The sequence below is a fragment of the Phyllobates terribilis genome, unplaced genomic scaffold (genome assembly GCF_046119375.1).
Source record: "Phyllobates terribilis strain yellow unplaced genomic scaffold, ASM4611937v1 Scaffold_2__4_contigs__length_985480577, whole genome shotgun sequence".
NCBI lineage: Eukaryota > Metazoa > Chordata > Amphibia > Anura > Dendrobatidae > Phyllobates > Phyllobates terribilis.
The window spans coordinates 753,906,026-753,928,541 of NW_027362762.1; the positions used below are offsets into that span (position 1 = coordinate 753,906,026).

The 22,516-nt window shown below is 43.3% G+C and overlaps 1 protein-coding gene across 4 annotated transcripts in view; it reads right to left on the bottom strand.

Annotated features, from left to right (window-relative positions):
• Positions 1-22,516, bottom strand: part of BCOR (BCL6 corepressor) — a 174,850-nt gene that overhangs the window by 10,702 nt on the left and 141,632 nt on the right. For 3 of the 4 annotated variants that reach the window (XM_073667300.1, XM_073667301.1, XM_073667299.1), the window contains exons 3-10: positions 20,365-20,440; positions 16,778-19,501; positions 16,356-16,409; positions 13,549-13,717; positions 9,018-9,287; positions 7,935-8,222; positions 7,409-7,728; positions 4,202-4,432 (exon numbers count right to left, since the gene is read on the bottom strand). In XM_073667300.1, coding sequence (XP_073523401.1) covers positions 4,202-4,432; positions 7,409-7,728; positions 7,935-8,222; positions 9,018-9,287; positions 13,549-13,717; positions 16,356-16,409; positions 16,778-19,501; positions 20,365-20,440 — 4,132 coding nt within the window. The remainder of the gene's footprint in view (positions 1-4,201; positions 4,433-7,408; positions 7,729-7,934; positions 8,223-9,017; positions 9,288-13,548; positions 13,718-16,355; positions 16,410-16,777; positions 19,502-20,364; positions 20,441-22,516) is intronic. The other variant, XM_073667302.1, reaches the window with a different exon arrangement.

A 22,516-nucleotide genomic window follows, 5' to 3' on the forward strand; every position in this document is an offset into this window, starting at 1 on the left:
GATAATGTTACAGTCTGTCCAAACCGGTACCAGAGAGGTACACCCTCACCAGGAAATTACAGCCGACACTTTCAAGCCCCATTATTAAAGATTAACCAGCATTTTCATCTCTATTCCATAAATCAATAGTAAACATAAGATATATTACTACAAATTTGTATAATATTATCAGAGAAATCGGCTTCTTTCTTCTCCTGGACTGATCTTTCCCTCTCAATTCAGGGGTAAAATCTGTATTTAGTGAAGTGAGTTTCACATTACTGAGATAGGAAATAACAGTTGGTGCTTATAAAATTCTATGAAGAGGAGCTAGAGACCAACATTCTACTACAAGTTTTGTAACAACAGTTACAGTTCTCCATAGAACTTATCAGCACCAACTGTCACCTCTTATCTCAGTAATGAGAAAATCTGTATTCACTGAAGACACATTTTACCCATAAACTGAGAATTTCGAGAATGAAAGATCAGTCCAGGAGGAGAAAAATCAGAGTTCTCTAAAAAGATACAGTATAGACCAAAAGTTTGGACACACCTTCTCATTTAAAGATTTTTCTGTATTTTCATCATTATGAAAATTGTACATTCACACTGAAGGCATCAAAACTATGAATTAACACATGTGGAATTATATACTTAACAAAAAAGTGTGAAACAACTGAAAATATGTCTTATATTCTAGGATCTTCAAAGTAGCCACCTTTTGCTTTGATGACTGCTTTGCACACTCTTGGCATTCTCTTGATGAGCTTCAAGAGGTAGTCACCGGAAATGGTTTTCACTTCACAGGTGTGCCCTGTCAGGTTTAATAAGTGGGATTTCTTGCCTTATAAATGGGGTTGGGACCATCAATTGTGTTGTGCAGAAGTCAGGTGGATACACAGCTGATAGTCCTACTGAATAGACTGTTAGAATTTGTATTATGGCAAGAAAAAAGCAGCTAAGTAAACAAAAACGAGTGGCCATCATTACTTTAACAAATGAAGGTCAGTCAGTCCGAAAAATTGGGAAAACTTTGAAAGTGTCCCCAAGTGCAGTTGCAAAAACCATCAAGCGCTACAAAGAAACTGGCTCCCATGAGGACCGCCCTAGAAAAGGAAGACCAAGAGTCACCTCTGCTTCTGAGGATAAGTTTATCTGAGTCACCAGCCTCAGAAATCGCAGGTTAACAGCAGCTCAGATTAGAGACCAGGTCAATGACACACAGAGTTCTAGCAGCAGATATATCTCTACAACAACTGTTAAGAGGAGACTTTGTGCAGCAGGCCTTCATGGTAAAATAGCTGCTAGGAAACCACTGCTAAGGACAGGCAACAAGCAGATGAGACTTGTTTGGGCTAAAGAACACAAGGAATGGACATTAGATCAGTGGAAATCTGTGCTTTGGTCTGATGAGTCCAAATTTGAGATCTTTGGTTCCAACCACCGTGTCTTTGACGCAGAAAAGGTGAACGGATGGACTCTACATGCCTGGTTCCCACCATGAAGCATGGAGGAGGAGGTGTGATGGTGTGGGGGTGCTTTGCTGGTGACACTGTTGGGGATATATTCAAAATTGAAGGCATACTGAACCAGCATGGCTACCACAGCATCTTGCAGCGGCATGCTATTCCATCCGGTTTGCGTTTGGTTGGACCATCATTTATTTTTCAACAGGACAATGACCCCAAACACACTTCCAGGCTGTGTAAGGGCTATTTGACCAAGAAGGAGAGTGATGGGGTGCAACGCCAGATGACCTAGCCTCCACAGTCACCAGACCTGAACCCAATCGAGATGGTTTGGGGTGAGCTGGACCGCAGAGTGAAGGCAAAAGGGCCAACAAGTGCTAAGCATCTCTGGGAACTCCTTCAAGATTGTTGGAAGACCATTTCCGGTGACTACCTCTTGAAGCTCATCAAGAGAATCCAACAGTGTGCAAAGCAGTCATCAAAGCAAAAGGTGGCTACTTTGAAGAACCTAGAATATAAGACATATTTTCAGTTGTTTCACACTTTTTTGTTAAGTATATAATTCCACATGTGTTAATTCATAGTTTTGATGCCTTCAGTGTGAATGTACAATTTTCATAGTCATGAAAATACAGAAAAATCTTTAAATGAGGTGTGTCCAAACTTTTGGTCTGTACTGTATATTACAGAGTTTCTCATTTTCAAGTGTACTATTGATTTATGGAGAAAAGATATTAAAAAGGACGATTATAATTTAAATATAGTTAAAGGAGTTGTCCAGGACTTTAACACTGATTGCCTATCCTCAGGATATGTCATCAATGTCTGATCGGTGGGGTTCTGACACCCAGCACCCCAGAACCGGTCAGTTAAGCAGCTGCCCAGCAAAGATCTGTCGATGGAATAGTGGATACTGCACATCCACTATTGATTTGAATAGGTGGCAGATGTGCAGTACCCGACTGTGGCCACTATATAGTCGATGGAGCTGTGCAGCTCTGTAACCGAGTAGTTCCGGCTGACACTGACACCAGCTGATCGGCGGGGGTGCCAGGTGTCGCACCCCCACCAATCACACACTGATAAACTATCCTAAGGGTAGACCATCTATGTTAAAGTCCTTGACAACCCCTTTAATTAATAATTGTGTTATCCTCCCACACACGGTGTCATTTATAGTCCTGGTGCCCTTGTATTTGACAGTGGAGCAATTGGGTCTTTTCAGATACCAAGCTCTACGTGTTATTGCCACCTCTGCACCACCTGTGGGTAGACCACAGGAAATGGGCACTATAGACAGGCAAACAATGACAGGCAACTGGTGCCATCATGTATTTCATATTCTCCAAAATAACACATTTATCAAAACTACCTAAAAGAAAACCTGTCATTGTTGCTGCAGCAGCCAATCACAGCACAGCTTTTATTAAACCAGAGCTGTTCAAAAAACAAAATCTGACCTCGGATTGGTTGCTAGGGGCAACATAGACAGTTTTGATAAATGAGGCTCACGGGGTTCCGGGAAACCAGGCTGAAGTGACAAGGTGTGAACACTCACAGGGGAAAGATCTGAAGCTGGCATGAAGCGGCATCAGTCTGCTGCAGATCGGAAATGGGGAGGATGTGAACCTAGTTTTACTTTCTCTAACCTGAGCACACGAGAAGGTGAAGAAGCTGAACGGTGACAGTGTCGGCGCGGTCTGGAAAGCCCCCCTTTCTTGGTAATGAAGACTATGTAGACAAACTGACACATTTCTCTGAAAACGAAAACCACTGCAGGGTTTCACAATTAGGTTTCAGGATGAGAAAGTGCAGAATCTGTTCTAACAACAACATCCTATAGATGATGGTGACGGGGAGACGTCCGCTTTACATTCCCGGCACTCACATCAGCTCTCATTTATTTCATAAGGACATAAATACTTTTTATTCTGTTCTGTCCCAAACAGCAAGCAAAATGGTGCAAAAAGGAAAAGATCACAGAACATGTCTCTCCAGATCAGGGCAGTAAGACCCCCATTGCCTCTAAGAGGAATAGGGGTAGATACAATCTGCTACTTTCCTACATACTGTCTCAGGACGAGCATGTCGCAATTACAGTTTTGAGGTTTATTTTTGGAGCTCATCTACAGTATTTTCGAATATAACGTCCCAGCTTAACTTAAAGGGGAATACACATCTTTGATACTTATGGTATATCCACAGAATATGCCATAAATTCACGATAAATGCAAGTCCCAACATCAGAGACCTGCACCTATTTCTAAGGCGAGGGTTACATGGCTGTTTTTCGCTCATCCGGTCCGATTATGCTAATCACGCTCTGATCAGGGTGTGATCTGATTTTCTTGGATGTGAAGAATAAAAAAATTTTTTTTCTCCATCTTCTCCATGTTCGTGAAAATTGGACCGCACTCGGGTGTCATCCACGGACCTATAGACACGGATGGCTGTGTGCGATCCAATAATCGCTCAGAAAAAAATCAGACATGTGCACGGCCACATTGAGGAGATGCCCATACTAAGCTCACGGAGGGGTGTGTGGTCAACAACAAATGCATAACAGCGAAGTATAACTAGCTACACACTTTTGGAAGTTAAAAAAAATATATATATCTTAGATATTGGCACTGTAAAACTAGTAGGCAGAAAATTCAGGATGATGCATAGCATATGGTGCATGAGTGGACCGGGTGTCATAAAAGCAGACAAGATGTAGAAAATCTGTCACTAGTACAACAAGCACTTACTTCATATCCCAACCGTGCTGCTCTTTGCAAGAGAGTCTCGCCTGCGTTCTTGTTCACAATGAGACGGCGGGCTTCAGGTGGCATTGGGCGGCTGGGTGTAATGTCTTGAATATGGCTGAGCAGGGGTGACATCTGGGATGGCGTGTGCAATAGAGACATCTGATCTGGCACTTTCATCGGGGAGTTGTCTGGTGAAAACTCAATCTGCTTCCTAAACCCCTTTAGGCTGACCTATAAAAGGCAAAATAAAGTGTATAGACGTTAGGTGGTGAACCTGAAAGCCTTGCAGCACATCCCTTCTTGGCGGCACAGGCTGTTGTCACTGCTGGTAGCCTGGAATTATCTACTTATGGCGATTATAGAGGCGCAGAGACCGTGAAATTTATGGCGGAGCCGTTGTCTGAAGTCAGAGGCCAAACACTTAAGAAAAGGGAGATGGGATCTGTATATCACACATGGTAAATGACTTCTTAATTGCAATAATTACATCACTAATGAAAGGACAAGTTGATCATATCAGATGCAGAAACTTTTTTTTTTTTCGCACAGGGTGGCAAGATCGCCCTCTCTGTAAATAAACGCTGTGCCCAGAAAAGCTCCGCAATCTGAGGTCAACATGTATAATAAAGTACAAAGGGATATAACAAGTGGGAAAAGAAAATGAATGCACAAGCCCAGCAGACATAATGTAACACAATGAATGACTTCAAGATGTCTATGGAGAAGCAGGAAATATTAGAAATCTATAAGCGGATGACCTTTCAGTTGCACTGCAATGTAGTTAGCACGGAACCAGCTATTAATCCTTTCACTTGTGAAATGCTGCCTGTCGCAAAAAATAATATGTTGCGGACCTCTCAGGCGTAATTCTCCCGGAACACCATTTCAGGCAATTAAAGACGGAAGAAAATAAAAATATCGTGCAAATTACCTAGCAGGCATTTCACTGGTCTCTGAGTGTATAGGACAGCAAGCTTTTAGACGAACTAGTGTACGTGTGCTCATAACTAATACTTTACAGGAATTACAGCACTATTCATAGAATATGTGATATCTGATGATAATGCTTATTCCCAGCATCATGCTACAAAAGTACACTGGTCAAAGGTCCGAAAAATGAATGGGACCAGTTGATTTAAAGCCTGTTACTATGTACATTGGATATAAGAAGTCTTCACACCCCTGTTAAATTACCAGTTTTTTTTCATGTAAAAAAATCATACCAAGAAGAAAGAGTTAAAAAACGTTTGCCATCTTTAATATCACCCATAATCTGTACAAATCCATTGAGAAACAAACTGAAATCATGTTGAGCGGGGAAATAAAAACAAAGCTAAGATAATGTGGTTGCACAAGTATGAGCACCCTCTTATAATTGGGGATGTGGTTGTGTTCAGAATTAGGCAATCATATTAAAACTCATGTTAAATAGTAATCAGTACATCATTTACAGTAATTCGGAGTAACCCCATAGAAAGTTTAGCTGTTCTAGTAGGATTTTCCTGACATTTTCATGGTGGCATTTTACAGAGAAAGTCATGGTTCGTAAACGGCTTACAACACAGCAAAGGGATCTCATTTTTGAAAGTTAACAGTTAAAGGGTGCATAAAAAATTCCAAGGCTTTAGATAAACTATGTAACACTGTGAAGGTCATCAAGAAGTGGGTTAAATTTGGCACAACCGTGACATTACCCAGAAGTGGACGTCCCTCAAAAATTGATGAAAAGTCAAGAAGAAAATTGGTACAGGAGGTTGCCAAGAGGCCTACAGCAACTTTAAAAGAGCTGTAGAAATTTCTGGCACATAATGGTTGTGTACTACATGTGACAACAATCTCCTGTATTCTTCACATATTTCGCCTGTGGGATAAGGTGGCAAGATGGAAGCTTTTTCTTACAAAGAAAAACATCCAAGTCCGACCATGTGTTGCCAAAATCTACAACTAGTCTGCCAAAAGAATGTGGGAAAATGTGTTATGGTCTAATGAGACCAAAGTTAAACTTTTTGGTCATAAATCTAAAATGCAGGTCCCCTGGAACTTCTCATCATCCTTTCCCCTTGACTAACAGATTTCTCCTTATACACACATAGGGAGAAATCTATCAATTTAAGGGAGCGGAGCAGGAAGAGACTATTGGGGACACACCTCTGACACTGATTTAGGCTTCATTCAGACATCCATGTACATGTTCTATCCTTGTTTCTCACCCATTATAATCTATGGAGCTGTCCATGTGAATGTGTATTTTTGCAGAAAAGTTAAAAAAACTGCAGATGTGTTTTAGATCCAAATCACGAATCTAAATTGCAGATACAAGTTCATGGATCGGTAAAAATTACAGACAGTACATGGATGGCATCCACGTGCTATCTGTGCGCTGTCCCTGATTATCATTAGAATGTATAAATGAAGCTTTGTAATTTATGAGAAAATCAATGAGAAAACACCGATGGTAAAAACTGACATCCGGATCAAACGCTGATGAAAATCAGATCAAAATCACTGATGAAATGCAAACCTTTTATTTCCTTCTTGTGTACCAGAAAAATAACGGACGTCTGAATGAGGCCTTAGGATGCATGAATCAGCTCAGGGGTTTCTTTTCGAACCAGTTTCACACCATTTGTAACTTTTGAAAGCTACACGTTTTTACCGTATGTTATAAACAAAAAAAGCAACTGATCTGTTGCAAAAATAAGACAAACGGATGCATTTTAAAGTAAGTATATCCATTTTTCAACATATACTTATTCTTTTTTTAAGAAACATAGGAAGGAGTGTCAGGTGACTGAGTAACTTGTTTTCTAGAAAAAAAAACTTGAACAAACAGATGCAAACATATAACAGTATGTTTGCATATGTCTTCCATTGTCTGCAATGTTATAAAAATGGATCCATTATTTCTTAAGGGATGAAAAGCGCAGTTTTTAGCATTTTGTAAAAAAAACGGATATGAGCGCATACGTGTGTCAAACAGATACCCATCTGACATAGGCTTCTTACAGCACAAACGGATAAGTCAAGTGCACCATAAAAACGTGGTGTGAAACAGGCCTCAGCAATGTCCTGCTAATGATCATGTACTTGTATGTCATCACTTGCCCTTGAAAATGGAAGGGCAGAGACCCATATGCCTTTGAATCTATATACATAATGCATGCACTGATAGAAACGTACAGTCAAGGAGACACACAGGCCGCGTACCTTTTCGTCTGCGCTTCCATTCTCCATGCTGTCATCCCTGGCGAGCAGGCTTCTCCTCTTTCTCTCCAGTGGAGTCATGTGCTTTGTCTTGAATTGCCGTTTTCCAGAGGGTTTCTCGTAGTCTGTGTAATCCTCAGGCAATGACGCGGCTTGGAGACTCCCCTCTTCATCTGTACATTGCACGTACGCCTTGCGGCCCTCTCTAATCTTCTGCTGCTTGGCTGCTAACCTGGGGGCTGGGGTAGGGGTTGTCTGACTCTGCCGCTTGCTGCTTGGGCAGCCGAGTGGAAAGCCTTTCGTATGCGCAGACACAGAGATGTCTGAAGACCGGAGAAGAGAGGAGAGAATTCAAGATGTTAAGCGCTGCACAGCTGGAGCACAGAAATGAATATGGATTCTCAGCGAATAAGCCGTCTTAACCCTGCAATTCCCACCGCATTAATAATTAAACAGCAATTATCTCCCTTCTAAGGCATAAATAAATATATAACAGATTAGTCTGCGCTCCCAACAGACAGCACGGTACCTCCATTAAGATCCTCCAGGTCACTGGTGCTTTTGATTTCAGCTTTAGCTTTGAATGGCTTTTCCTCCACGCTTTTGTGCTTGTTTTCGGCCTCTATGACTTCCCGACTTTCAGGAGCCTCCTTTCTGCCCAGCTGGCCTAGTTCCCTTAGGTGCTGTAGGTGCCGTTGCTTTTTGGGGTGCAGTCCTGTGAGCTCGATGCACACTTTCAAGTTTGTGACCTCATTGCAGTGGGACTCGTCAAAGGATTTCTTAGAAAGCTCCGGCGCTTCCCTTTCTGTCCAGTCATCTAATAAAATATCCAGAATTAGTATACATCTAAGAATGCACATATACAAGCACGTTTCAGTACATATTTGTGTCAAAGCGTCAGGCAAAATCTAAATATCCTCTTAAAAGGTTAAAGTGTCTGACTATCACTTTGCTGGTGTCCATCAATTTAAAAAAATGTTAAAGGGGATGTCCACTACTTGGACATCACCTTCTTGATCTAAATGTTTGGCCCCGATAAAATAAAAAAGTCTATACTCCCCTCCCGTGCCGGCGCCGTTCCAGCGGAGTCGACACTCGCGGTCCCGAGGCTCTCGTGCGGTTGTTGCGACACGTGACGCCGGCAGCCAATCAGCGCTGGCGTCACTGTCCCGGTCTTCAGACAAATTGAACAAGAGGAGGAAGTCCGGGCTGCAGCTGATCTGACTTCCTCTTCATGTTCAATTCGAAAGGAAGTAGGGACAGTGACGCCAGCGCTGATTGGGGGCTGGGGTCACGTGTCACAACAACATCACGGGTGACCCGGGGAGAGTGAGTGCCGACACCGCGGGAACGGCGCCAGCACGAGAGGAGAGTATAAGCTTTTTGGTTTTATCGGGGCCAAGCATGGTGTATGAGAAGGAGTTGTCCAACTTCTTTAAGCAGCAAGCAATTCTACTGAAGATCTTAAGGTCAAAATATAGTAAGAAAATAGGGAAGCGCTATACCCTGTCCGTTATATTACTAGAGGTTACATAATCTCGCCATGCCTTCAACTTCTGTATTTTTACAACTGGAATAAGCTTCTGTTATGACGCCAAAGACGTCTACTCACCAGTCTTTTTCCTTTTCACCCTGGCATCTTCCTGTGCTGCTTCTTCACAGGTTGAAAGTTGGTCATGATCATTAAGAAAGGGCTCAAGAGGTTGTTTCCGTTTCAGCCCCGCACATTGTCCTTGCAGGTTTACATCTATTGTCAGCTCGGGTCTCTGATTTGCTGTGTCACAGGAAATGAGTTTCTCTGGGTGACTGCCTTCACTGTGGGCCGCCTTCACTATGTGATGTGAGCTGTCAGTCACATTTCCACTCGTCGTCTTCAGATCACCTGGAAAGCACAGAAGCAAGGGTTAAAATGTACCCTGAAAATCAATGTACAATTCAGAACACACCATACTTCACTTTAAAAAAAAAAAGAAAGATGTTTCCTAAGAGTGAATAAGTCGAGAGCTCCGTATATTGCAGCCTGTTATAATTAAAGAAGGGCTTGTTCACACACTGTAGTATTTTTTTCCATGCACAAAAAAAACTAATTTTTAATGAATTTAATTTCCAAAATGTCATCCACATGCTGCGTTCTTCAAATCTGCAGGGTGTCAGTTCTTTCAGGGATTTTGCAGTATTTTTCACCCATTTAAATGAATGGCTAAAAAAACTAAGAAGGCGATGAAAATGCACAAAAACGTGTGTAATGTAAGCAGCGTTTTTCCTTCCAAGACCTGTGTTTTTCATGCTGAAAAAATACTCCCTGTGTGAACATACCCTAACTGTTATAATTTTTATTTCCTAAATTAATAGTACATATGAAAATAAGCAACATTGCAATATATGTTATCAGCGGTATCGGCTTCTTTCTCCTCCTGGACTGAGCTTTCTCAATTCATAGGTAAAATCTGTCAAAGACAGATGACGACAACTTTTCCCATTACTGAAATAGACGACAGTAGGGGAGTGGGAGGAGCTAGTCAGACAGATGTTCTGCTGGACGTTCTCCATAGAACTGTATGAGCACCAACTGTCATCTCCTATCTGAGCAATGGGAAAATCTGTATTCACTATTTCACTTCATTTTAAAAAGTTAAAAATGCAATCACCCTTTATGTGAACTACGATCTCAAGGGACAGTGGATGGGGTGAGAGGGTGATTGCACTAAAACCCACTTGAATACACTTTCTCCCCTTTATGGACACACATACTGAAGACAAGAACACACACATTCAAAGTAGCGATGAGTGGATTTCTCCCACCATGAGAGATCACAACGTGTATGAAGGATCTCGGTATTACTATGTTACCGGCAGAGTAAAGAACTAACACAAACTTTCCACTTACAGCATTGCATCAAATACCAAAAATACACGCTATTTCCACCCGAAAAAAGAATAAAATTCCACTTAAGAGCCGAAAATTGCACTTGCCCTATTATCTCCTAACCTAATAGTACCTGCAAAGTCTTAGAAATCCCCTGACCAAGTAGTCCCACAGAATGTACTGGCAGGTCTATAGCAGCGACTCGCTGAGCACGAAGGCTGAATCCGTTTTGTAACAGATCTGTTGTGCTGGAGCGACTGCAGGGGTGAGATCACAATCTCCTCCGCAGGTCTAAGTCACTCCCTGGCGTCTCAGGATTTCACGTTTGCCTGTAGATTCATTATATCCGAGTATGGAGCGTCCACGTGACTCGCACAGATGCGATGCTCGCACGCCAGTTGCTTAGATCATTCGATCATTTGATCTGAGAACAATCATATGACTCACGCTGCACATGCATCCCATAATCTCTCAGTCGCAGAGAGAAGCGGCTCCGCAGATAAATCACCATAGCAACATTTACTAGTCTCCAGGGCAACCAGGACAGCTTCACCGCCACTCGTACCAGGGCCCCCGATTCCAAAACAGGATAAAAGAATGTGAAACCACTTAAGGACAATGACCCGGGATCATTTCTTTTCCCCTGTGTTTGGGCAGCTGGAGGACTTGTGCCATTAGCACAGCAGGACAAAAACACAATATTAACTCAATGTAATTAGAAGAATGTGCAGCAAGATCGACAGCAATGGGAGAGAAAGAGACTGCAACATACGAGAGGCCCAAGAATGACTGCAACATACGAGAGGCCCAAGAATGACTGCAACATACGAGAGGTCCAAGAATGACTGCAACATACGAGAGGCCCAAGAATGACTGCAACATACGAGAGGTCCAAGAATGACTGCAACATACGAGAGGCCCAAAAATAACTGCAACATACGAGAGGCCCAAGAATGACTGCAACATACGAGAGGCCCAAAAATAACTGCAACATACGAGAGGCCCAAGAATGACTGCAACATACGAGAGGCCCAAAAATAACTGCAACATACGAGAGGCCCAAAAATAACTGCAACATACGAGAGGCCCAAGAATGACTGCAACATACGAGAGGCCCAAGAATGACTGCAACATACGAGAGGACCAAGAATGACTGCAACATACGAGAGGTCCAAGAATGACTGCAACATACGAGAGGCCCAAGAATGACTGCAACATACGAGAGGCCCAAGAATGACTGCAACATACGAGAGGCCCAAGAATGACTGATGCATACAAGAGGCCCAAGAATGACTGATACATACAAGAGGCCCAAGAATGACTGCAACATACGAGAGGCCCAAGAATGACTGCAATATACGAGAGGCCCAAGAATGACTGCAACATACGAGAGGCCCAAGAATGACTGCAACATACGAGAGGCCCAAGAATGACTGCGGCATACGAGAGGCCCAAGAATGACTGCGGCATACGAGAGGCCCAAGAATGACTGCAACATAAAAGAGGCCCAAGAATGACTGCAACATACGAGAGGCCCAAAAATAACTGCAACATAAAAGAGGCCCAAGAATGACTGCAACATACGAGAGGCCCAAGAATGACTGCAACATACGAGAGGCCCAAGAATGACTGCAACATACGAGAGGCCCAAGAATGACTGCAACATACGAGAGGCCCAAGAATGACTGCAACATACGAGAGTCCCAAGAATGACTGCGGCATGGATTAAAGAGAAGAAAGCAGCTTTTACCAGTTACCAGATCTCTACGTCTATCTAAATTAAAGAGGAAAAAAAATGGCACAAAATAATACGCTCCTAGGGAAATTATATTTTTTATGTGATTTCTAGAGAATTGTTACAGTTTTCTTTTGTTGCATTGTCTGGCTGCTGTATCTGACAACTTCCTGACCACTCCGCAATGGGAGAGCAGACCGGCTGAGCTCCGACTGCGGATTAGGGAGAGCTTAACCTATATATTCTTGCCTGGATTTCTACCACCAGGAGCTTGCAGGCTGGCACACAAAAACGTTATTTCTATACGCATTTTTTCATTGCTATCCCGTCCCTTAATACTGTGTATTAACTGTAACGTCATACTATTGGAACGGGCCCACATGCTACGTCTCTCTTGTTTGGGAGAATATTGTAGACTGGGCTAGAAAAGGGTTAAAAGCCAGTGAAAAGAAACTACTTGGAAACAGATGTTTCGCACCGCAGAGCTGTGAGGCTGTAATGGAACAGAAAATATTCTCGGCTCGCTGTAGCCACCAGCGCAGGTTGTGATGATTTCAGCTGCAATGGCAGCATCGCGCGCTGACTTCTGAGCAGGGCACGCAGTGGGGATTTACAAAGCCCCGCGTTCCAGACCTGAGTGGCAATTAACGCAGAATGAGTTCCAATACCCATTAACTAGGCATTGTACAGTAACCCTAACCCCTATTGTGTCACTAATGTGATGAGCAGCATTAAGAGACACAGCGGAGATTGTGCAGACGTTGTGGAGCAATAGGGACTGGAATCAGATTATATCTATGCTTCTACTCGCTCTTTTTATACATCGGCACTGGCTGCATCTACAGAACGGCCAGCTAGAACCAGGCGTCTAGCTCCAGTCACGGGTCAGGAGCACTGGTGCTTGATGTGCAGTTGGCGGCACCTCCTGACCACATTAAGTTCTCGCCCACCGTGGTCATTTCGGGACCACACACTCGCCAATCTCCAGCTGTCAGCCAGTGCTGGTAACAACATCTGGACCCCTTTCTCATTTTCAGAACTGTAGGATTTTTGCTGCCTTATACTGCAGTTTTTCCCAATCCCTAAAAAGAAACGTTTTAATAGCAGACCTAAGACTGACTATAGCTACGGGTCAGGTCTTCATCATCTCAAGCTCAGCTTTGTATCTTCACCAAACAGATTATATTTCCATCCACATTATACCGCCAGATTTATCCATAAACCTACATCCAGCGTTTACAGTGAGCTCACAAACAGCAGGACAAAGCTAACCAGAGTGGATTATATGAGGATTTGGTGAACACTACTAAGGTCTTTAAGAAAAACCACAAGACACTGACGTCTGGCTACTGGCACCGTGCCCACACTCTCGATATCACCTAATCCTTTTGCTCCAGTATCTTTATTGTACCGCTGCCGGGAAAATGTAGAAGCTAATGAAACACACGCAGCACTTCAGACCAGCGCCGAACATCTCAATGGCCTCGCACTACGGTTCTAGCGGAGACAATTTATTGACCAGCACCGCTCGGACTTCCTCACCTTCGCTGTGGCTGATGACAGAATCCCCCAAGACTGATGCTGCTGGTTTAACACTTTCTGCGGAAAGCTTCACATCGGACATACTGAGTCTGCAGGTCTCCAAGTCTTTGGTGGGTGGGTGGTCTTCCTGTTTCTTCATTTCAAGTTCCGAGAAGCGCATCATAGCGCGCTAAAAACAAAGGCGTAATCAACAAAACATGTAACAATACCAAAGAACCGACGGGCACATGGATACGTACAAATGAACATGTCAGGAATAAATACGCAGGGTCAAGTTTTCATTTTCAGAGAATCTTTCATCTTTCCCCCTTTATTACTTTTCAGACATAATTCCCAGGGGGGAGATTTGGGGCGAGCATTCTGTGGTGCAATTATCAGCGCATAGATTTGAAAAATATGGCTGCTTTCTTTCACAAATAGCACCACACAAATCTATGGGCTGTGTCAGGTATAGCACATCATCTCAGTTGAAGGCACTGGGGTCAAGCTGCAATACCGCAGATAACCTGTAAGCAGGTGTGGCACTGTTTTTAGAAGACAGACACTAAAATTTCTCTAATTCTGTTAACCCCTTCTCCCCCCTGGTGCATAATTAGCCAATTTTTACATTCAGAAATCTGAATGTAAATGTGATGGAGACCATAATGGTTTTAACCAATTTTTCCCAGAAATGGATATACAGTAATAAACGGCTCAATAGAACAGTTAATAATACATGAAACCTCAGGGGATGATATTTACTTGTGATTTTTTACATTTTTATACTACATTAACTTTTGTATATTGAAACAATTACAGCAGAGCCTGGCGTTACATTTCTAGATGAGCTATTTGGCCCCATGGTACAAGGCTCCTTTAAAAAAAAGGACAGTGGTTTGGAATTTGTGATGTGACTCATGACATTGGAGAATTAATACTGCAGTCAGTTCCAATGCTCTGCCCGGTCATTCTGTGGAAATTATTCATGAAAAGCACACTTCTGCCCTTCTCACTTCATGCCGCCGCTCTGCACGGAAGGAGGGGCTCGGCTTTAACTGTTCGCAGGCAAGGTGGAGCGAGGCAGCAGGAACACAAGCCATTGGAGAAATGACTTGCCGGGAAAGCAGTTCCAACAACCGCAGATGTTCAATATAAGTATGGGGATTTTTTTAAAGTAAAGTTGAATATATTTTACCATGATTTCGGGACAACAAAAATGTTCTACTCATGCTTAGGCCTGATTCACACACGTTATGCAGTCCGAGTACGGACGGCGGTGCAGAGACCGGCCGCAGATCTCCTGACCAGAATGCGCCAGTCTATGAGGCTGTTGTGATGGGGTCAGGAGACCCGCAGCTGGAGCGTGAATCACGGGCCGGGCTCCGACCGCAAAACACAGATGGGTAAACCGGGTCGTAGATGTAGAAAAATGTCATGTTTATCTCCTCATGATGAAGGCAGTAACTAGCCCCAAGGTCAGGAGGCCCCGAGGCGCATGGAGATTAAGTTTGCCACATTTTAGATGCTTTAAACAAACTTTTTTTTTCCATTCCCAACGTTTTTAAGGTTGGAAAGTTAGCAAGAAATTGTCCTGAACAGTCTTACGCTACATATTCCTCTATGACAAAATGTCTCCTGGTTACACGGTTGAGGCAATTGCGTCACTTGTATATCATATTTCATAGCATTGGTAGATTACAATGGAGTAGGGCACAGCACCATTAATACAGCTGGCCTATGGCAGCAGAGTCACTTCTAATTGCATCCCTGCATGTACGTCCACAAATGACCAGTACATTATGGTCTAAGGGGTAACGTTTCTCCTTTTGGAGAGTGACTTACCGGCCCTGGCATGCCAAGGTAAGGAGGCTTATTCGCTGTGCAATGCTCCTCTGGGAAATTTAATATGCAAATTGCCTCTTCAGAGAGAAAGAGGACTTGAACTCTATATCACCACCTGTTGGAAGCAGCTTTCCTAAAAGTCACTATCAACCCTATAACCAGTCTTGCAATATGACTTAGGATAATCGCCAAATCAGAATCTCAATTTGCAGACACAGTGTTTCGGGGTATTGCCCTTCATCAGTGCAAAGTAAGAGAACTGATTTGGCTAGGAGAGAGGCTCTGGACTGAGGAGCATTGCATGGCACATAACTTTCCTTACCTTGGCATGCCAGAGCCGGTATCTCACTCTCCACAAGGAGAACCGTTACCCTTTAAACCTCAGTCCAGATCCTCTCACCTAGCCAAATCAGATCTCATACTTTGCACTGATGAGGGGCAATATCCCAAAACACCGTGTCTGCAAACTGAGATTCTGATTTGGCTTTTATCCTAAATCATATTACAAGGCTCATTAAAGGGTCGATGATGACGTGTAGGATGGCTGCTTCCAACAGGTGGCGCTATAGAGTTCAAGTCCTTTTCCTCTCTGAAGAGGCAATTTGCACAGGACATTATGACCAGCACAAGCCTTCATGACCCACTGACCTCTTTTGTACAACTTTATAGAGCAGCTCTTTAGAATGCGGAAGCATGCCTAAATACACAAGCAACATCGATCGTACAATAGAACTGTGAATTAAACAAATGCGTCTGTCGTTCTTCCTCCTAATAATGAGCAGACGCAGACTATTCGAAAGGTTAAGGAGGTGGAAATTACAGCCAAAGGGAACATATTTGGATGCTTTGCTACATGCAAGGTAAACCGGATTAGCAAACATACATTTACAGCGGGATGTCAGACACAAAAACCATGGCCTGTCACATACTCGGAAATGAAGAAAATAATGCAGTAGAGTCTAAGAATAAAAACTTTAAGGACTGACCTCACAGTAAGCAGCGGGTGGACTTAAAATACTGTCCTCTTGTATGCCTTCCATCTAAGTAATTAAAATGGGCACTTATTATCTGGATAATCATCCAATACATTTTGACATGTACAATGTAACACTATTGGCTCATATTTACCTTTTGGCAACTAGAAAATAGCACAAGACTATACTTTATATATGGTGACCTTACTATTCAGATCATTATAAACACATCAGTAAAATTACTTTTACGTTTCAGTATGCAGTTAGGAAATGTAATTTATTATTCACAGATAATAGTGCAGACAAGACATCACAAGGGTTGGGCTAGTGCATGCACCAAGTGGCTACGTGTTTTTCTACTTCATGACTGTCCATTGAAAAGTACACTGCTTAATATGCTATACAAAGAGGTAGAACAATTCGGGGCCACTCACCTGTAATGCCCGCTGCTCGCGACTTAGTTGGCTTGAGTCGGCAAATAATTCAGTGGTCACGCACTTAAACCGGTCGCCAACATAGCCAGCAGAGTTTGCTATCCTTTTAGTTAATTTTGAAGATTTGGTTTTCACAAGTTCATCTGAATTGTCTCTCATGATGGCCTCTTCCGTGTCCGAATGGCCATTTGCCATAACAAAGGGCTGCGTTTTTTCTGGAGGTTGGCCATAAAATCCAGCAGAAGCATCCTGATTTTGACTAGGAATCAGGAATTGAGCACCCAGCTCTGCGGCAAGTACATCCATAGTTTGGTTTCCAGATAAATTCTCTTCTCTGGTCTGAAAAATAGGCGAATGCTGAGAATGTTTGGAAATGTGGAAGGAATCATGAAAATCCGTCTTTCTTGGAGTCTCCTCTCTAGATAATAGAAAATCCCTGATCTGGGTTCCCTGTTCTGGTTTCTGAAGATCATTCATTACATGCTTTTCAGGTACAAAACCATTAATAGAAAAGTTTGATTCGCATTTTAGATCTCTTTCTCCATTGGAACATAGCGCTTCCGTCTTAGAAGGATGTTTGCTTGTGACTATGGTGGGCTGTTGAGACCTCAAGCTTTTCTCTAAAGAAGCTTCCAAATTGAATTTTGGCGTGGAATCAGATATATCCAACAGTCGCCTCCCAACAGGTTCCTCATACCTTGGTCTTTCATGTGATCTAGACCTTCGCTCTGACTTGTCATCTTTGCTCATTTCCAGTGTGGTAGGAGGTAACAAAATCGGATGCACCATACCCAGTGTTTCTTGATAGGCCATGTAATCTCTGTTGGTTGGTAAACTGTAAGATATTCCAGGCTTTGGTGCCATTGGACTTGGAAAAAGGCTCCCATTCGGCAATAAAACTGGGTGAGGGTACACTGGAGCTTTTCCATGTAAATGCTGTAAATGAGACAATGCAAGGCTTTCAGAAACTTGATAAGGAATAAAGCTGCTTGGATAAGCCAACGGTGTAGAGCAGAAGGGCTCGGTCTGGGGCAAGAACATAGGTGCAGGGGGCAGTCCGCTCTCACTCACTTTTATGGTTGGTTCCATCACGGAAGGCTTTGCTACCTTGCTGCTCTTGCTAAGTGAACTAGCAGGTGGATGTTGTGGTTGCACAGCAGACTTACTACCTTCTTCAGGACTTTTACTTTCTCCATTGGCATTCGGTGCAGGTGAAGCAGATGCTGGACGTCCTGCACTGGAGATGCATCCAGAACTACTTGTGATTACTACTTCAGAGCTTCCCATGCGGGGACATGAAGAACTTCTCTGTTGTGGCATAACCCTCTCCAATGCTTTGTTTTTAAGTGGCATAATGATGCCATTCATGTCCTCAGTGCTGCTCATACCAGGTACCACCCACGATGAAGGAGCAGTACTGATGATTTCAGGTCTGAAGAGAGCATTGACACCAGCAGAAGGAGATATGGCTTCTTTCTGAATGTCCCTGGTGCACATGCCTATGGCATTTCCAGATCGCCCTGAAAGCAACATAGCTGACATTTCAGCATCACTAAGCTTTGATGACAAATCGAGTGGTTTTTCAGTCCCTTCTTTGTGAGTCGTTTGCTTTTCTAGCAAGCTGGGAGACTTGTTGTCCTTTCTCTCCTTTGTATACCTTTTTGTGGGTGCTTGCATCTGTGTATTTTCTCCATCGAGTATTTTGTTAGTTTTAGTGCTAGATGGCCTTAGAGGTGCGAGGTCACTGTTTATACTGGTGTGTGGTTTTGTGTGGGCGACAGACGTAGGCGGTGTTGAGATTTTAACAAACGACTGATAATCAGAGTAGCTGTCTCCAACTGGTTGAGTGGAGTGATGAAGCCTTGGAGATGGCCTCTGAGAAGGTGCCAACAACAGAGAGGCTTCGGGAGACATAGTACTAGCCATAGACTTTGTGCAGGGAACTCTAGGCTGCTTACTTGCTTGCAGGTGAGTATATGCATGGGGATCAATAGTGGATCCTGGATTAATCCCCAATTTCCATGGTAAGCTCTTTTCTATGCAATGAACATTGGTGGGAATGGCAGGAGCTGCTGATGGTGCTGGGATCCTCATAGGTGGTGCCAGGGTTGATGGAATATGGGATGTTACATAAGGGGAAGGTGGTAAATATACAAAGCGTTCACCATTTGGGCAAATCGGTGCGTAGGTCAAATGCTGTGGCAAACTGTAAGCCGACTGCTGAGGTAGAAACGCCTTATACATGTTTAAAGAATACTTATTTGGTGAATCAATGAATGGATACATCGCTGGAGATGCACTGTCCATATAGGAGTGCACCCAAGGAATCCTTAAATAATTAGCACCATTAACGCCAAGTGCACTTTGTTTGTCATTTACTGTTCTGTCCAAAACCAGTGCTTCACTTGTAGGGACAGGTGTCTTTTGCAGTCCAGGTGGGGTTTTAAACAAGGAGTTAAAACCATTGGGCTGTTTTCCACTCATTTGGGTGGTTTCCATTGTTTCAGCAGCATTTGGCTTAAACTGAAGTTCAGGATTTCGGTCAGGTACGTATCCAAGCCCTGGTATTGAATTGGATGGTTCTCTAACTTTTTCTGTGCCAAGGCCACATAGACTAGAGTAGACCATGCCTCCCGGGACTCTTAACCCTTCCTGTATTAGACCTGTACGGTCCATGCCGAGCGCGGCTAGGCTGTCCATTCGATGTACGGCTGCTGCATCCACCTGTCCAAAGAAGAAAATGGAAAGAATCATAAGGAGGACGAAACACGTTTAGTAAAACTACATTGTATGCTGCAAAGTATGTCACGGAGGAGGAAGAAGGTGCTGGTTAGCACCTTACTGGCCATTGATGGTTCCAACTGGATTTGGGTGTGGCCCTAAGAACTGTTCACCCTTGTTTTCTGTTCTTATGACATCACTGACCTAGGTACAAGCAGAGAACGGTGACCTCCAACACACCGGCTAAATAAGTATATGGACGATAATGCCAGGTTCCTACAGAACATGACACCACCACCTAAGTGACTAGAGAGCACCATGAAGAGCAGCTTCTAATTATACCCCTCCTGCCATTATACATCGCCCCAGAAGGCTCCGCACTGTATGCTACACTACAGGGTGAGAACACTCCGTTCTCAGCGCCATAACAGCTCATTACACCACAGTGTACAAGACAACCACGTGTCAAATCTACATAGAAAATGTCTATGTATATATCCCTCCCTCCGTATACTATGTGTCTATCTTATACTATGTGTCTATGTATATATCTCTCCCACTGTATACTATGTGTCTATGTATATATCCCTCCCTCCATATACTATGTGTCTATATATATCCCTCCCTCCATATACTATGTGTCTATATATATCCCTCCCTCCATATACTATGTGTCTATATATATCCCTCTCTCCATATACTATGTGTCTATGTATATATCCCTCCCTCCATATACTATGTGTATACCTATATATATATCCATCCCTCCGCATCTACCTCCCTGTACACACATAAATAATATAGGTTAGTGTGCAATAAAATACAGAGTGTGAACGGATACATAATCCTTTCTTAGGGAACCTTACCAAGGTGTGACCGAGATGATCCTCTCTCAGCTCCAGTCTGGCTTTCTGAATGTCACCATCATTGATAAGAATTTTCCTAAGAGATTAAGAAAATGTTATAGATTTTTTTTTTTTTTTATTAAAATGGGACAAGTCAAGACATAGTTTTTATTAAAATGGGACAAGCACTTTTCTCTAAGAAGCATTAAAGTGGTTGTCTGATATAAAAGCATTTTTTAATGGTGTGGTTGCTCTTAAAACAAAAAAATTGGTACATCCTCACCCTCGATCACCCCCACAACCAAATGCTGGCCACTCCAGAAGCGATGCCTTCTCTGTTCTGAAGTCATAGGACTGCTGATGCCTGTGATTGGCTGCAGCGGTCAGTTGAATAGAAGAGCACATCACCATGTCTCGCTCTTCTAGTCACCTGCCGCTGCGGCCAATCAAAGGCTGCAGCGGTCATCTGACTTCCGAACAGAGAAGGAATTGCTTCCGAAGCCATCGCAGATCTCTGGAGGGCCTGTGCTGGGCCGTGGGAACGCTGGTAGGGGAGTATGCCGCTCTATCAGACATCCCCTTTAAAAACATACATTTTCTTTATTTTTGGAGAATGCAACTTTTGAGAACATTACAATATCTAAAAATGCATTTTTTTTTATAATAAATGTGTCATCTGTGATAATTATTCTATGGATCTATATATAGCTAAAATAGCAGATTTATAATCTCATTGGTTCCTGACCTCAGGGGATATCATGATATAAAATATGGTAAAGCATTAGATGTATTCTTTTATGTTATTCAAATATTTGACATGTAAAAGGCAAGGTCTCCTTTAATTCCATGCAGGAGATGATCTAACACGGATCTCATCAGCCCTCTCATTTTGCAGTTTAGCGTTCTCGTCACGATCTTTGTAAATTAGGTAGTTCCGCGTGTTGCCTGCAGGTGTCACTATTGCCGCCTGTGAAGGAGCTGAATCCCCCTCACTAATCAGTAATAGCGCTGGGCTATAAAGGAGGAACCGCATGTCTGAGCGATGTCTGGGGGCAGGGTGACATCGGCTGCTGTACGAGACAAAGCCCTCGTGTTACCGCACACTGCAGCCTCCTCTCAGGCCTGGGCCATCGGGACAGCACTCACTGCTAGCGGAACGGCCGGAGCTTACATCAGTCTGGGCAGGATTCCTATATAAACCGTGTACTGGAAACCAGGGCTGGAGAGATCGGTAGATTACATCGGTTATAGGGCGCATACATCAGAGCTGGGAGGACACTGTTGACTTTAGGTAGTGTACATTATATATATATAACTCGCCTATAGATTATATCGGCTACATGTTCAGCACCTCAGGGCTGCAGGAATCGGTAGATAATATGGGCTTCACATCGTTTAGAAAGGTCGATCAGATTAGTTGTGGATGATGGTATGGGATCGGCAGATATTAGCCATTCTTCACATTAGCTATGGATGGGATCGGTAGATTACATTGGACATGCATGTGTTCTCCACATCAGGACTGCGGGGATCGGAAGATTATGTTGGAAATGCCTCCTGTTCTCTGTATCAGGGCTGCAAGGATGGATTGTGTGGGATCGGTAGATTACATTGGATAAACGTTGTGCTCTCCACACCAGGACTGCAGGGATAGGTAGATATTACTATGGATTGTGTGGGATCGGCAGATTACATTGGATAAACGTTGTGCTCTCCACACCAGGACTGCAGGGATCGGTAGATATTACTATAGATTGTGTGGGATCGGCAGATGAGATTGGACATATCGTGCTCTCCACACTAGGACTGCAGGGATCGGTAGATATTACTATGGATGGTGTAGGATCGGCAGATTACATTGGACACATCGTGCTCTCCACACCAGGACTGCAGGGATCGGTAGATATTACTATGGATGGTGTAGGATCGGCAGATTACATTGTATACACATTGTGCTCTCCACACTAGGACTGCAGGGATCGTAGATATTACTATGGATGGTGTAGGATCGGCAGATTACATTGGACACATCGTGCTCTCCACACCAGGACTGCAGGGATCGTAGATATTACTCTGGATGGTGTAGGATTGGCAGATTACATTGGATACACGTTGTGCTCTCCACACCAGGACTGCAGGGATCGTAGATATTACTCTGGATGGTGTAGGATTG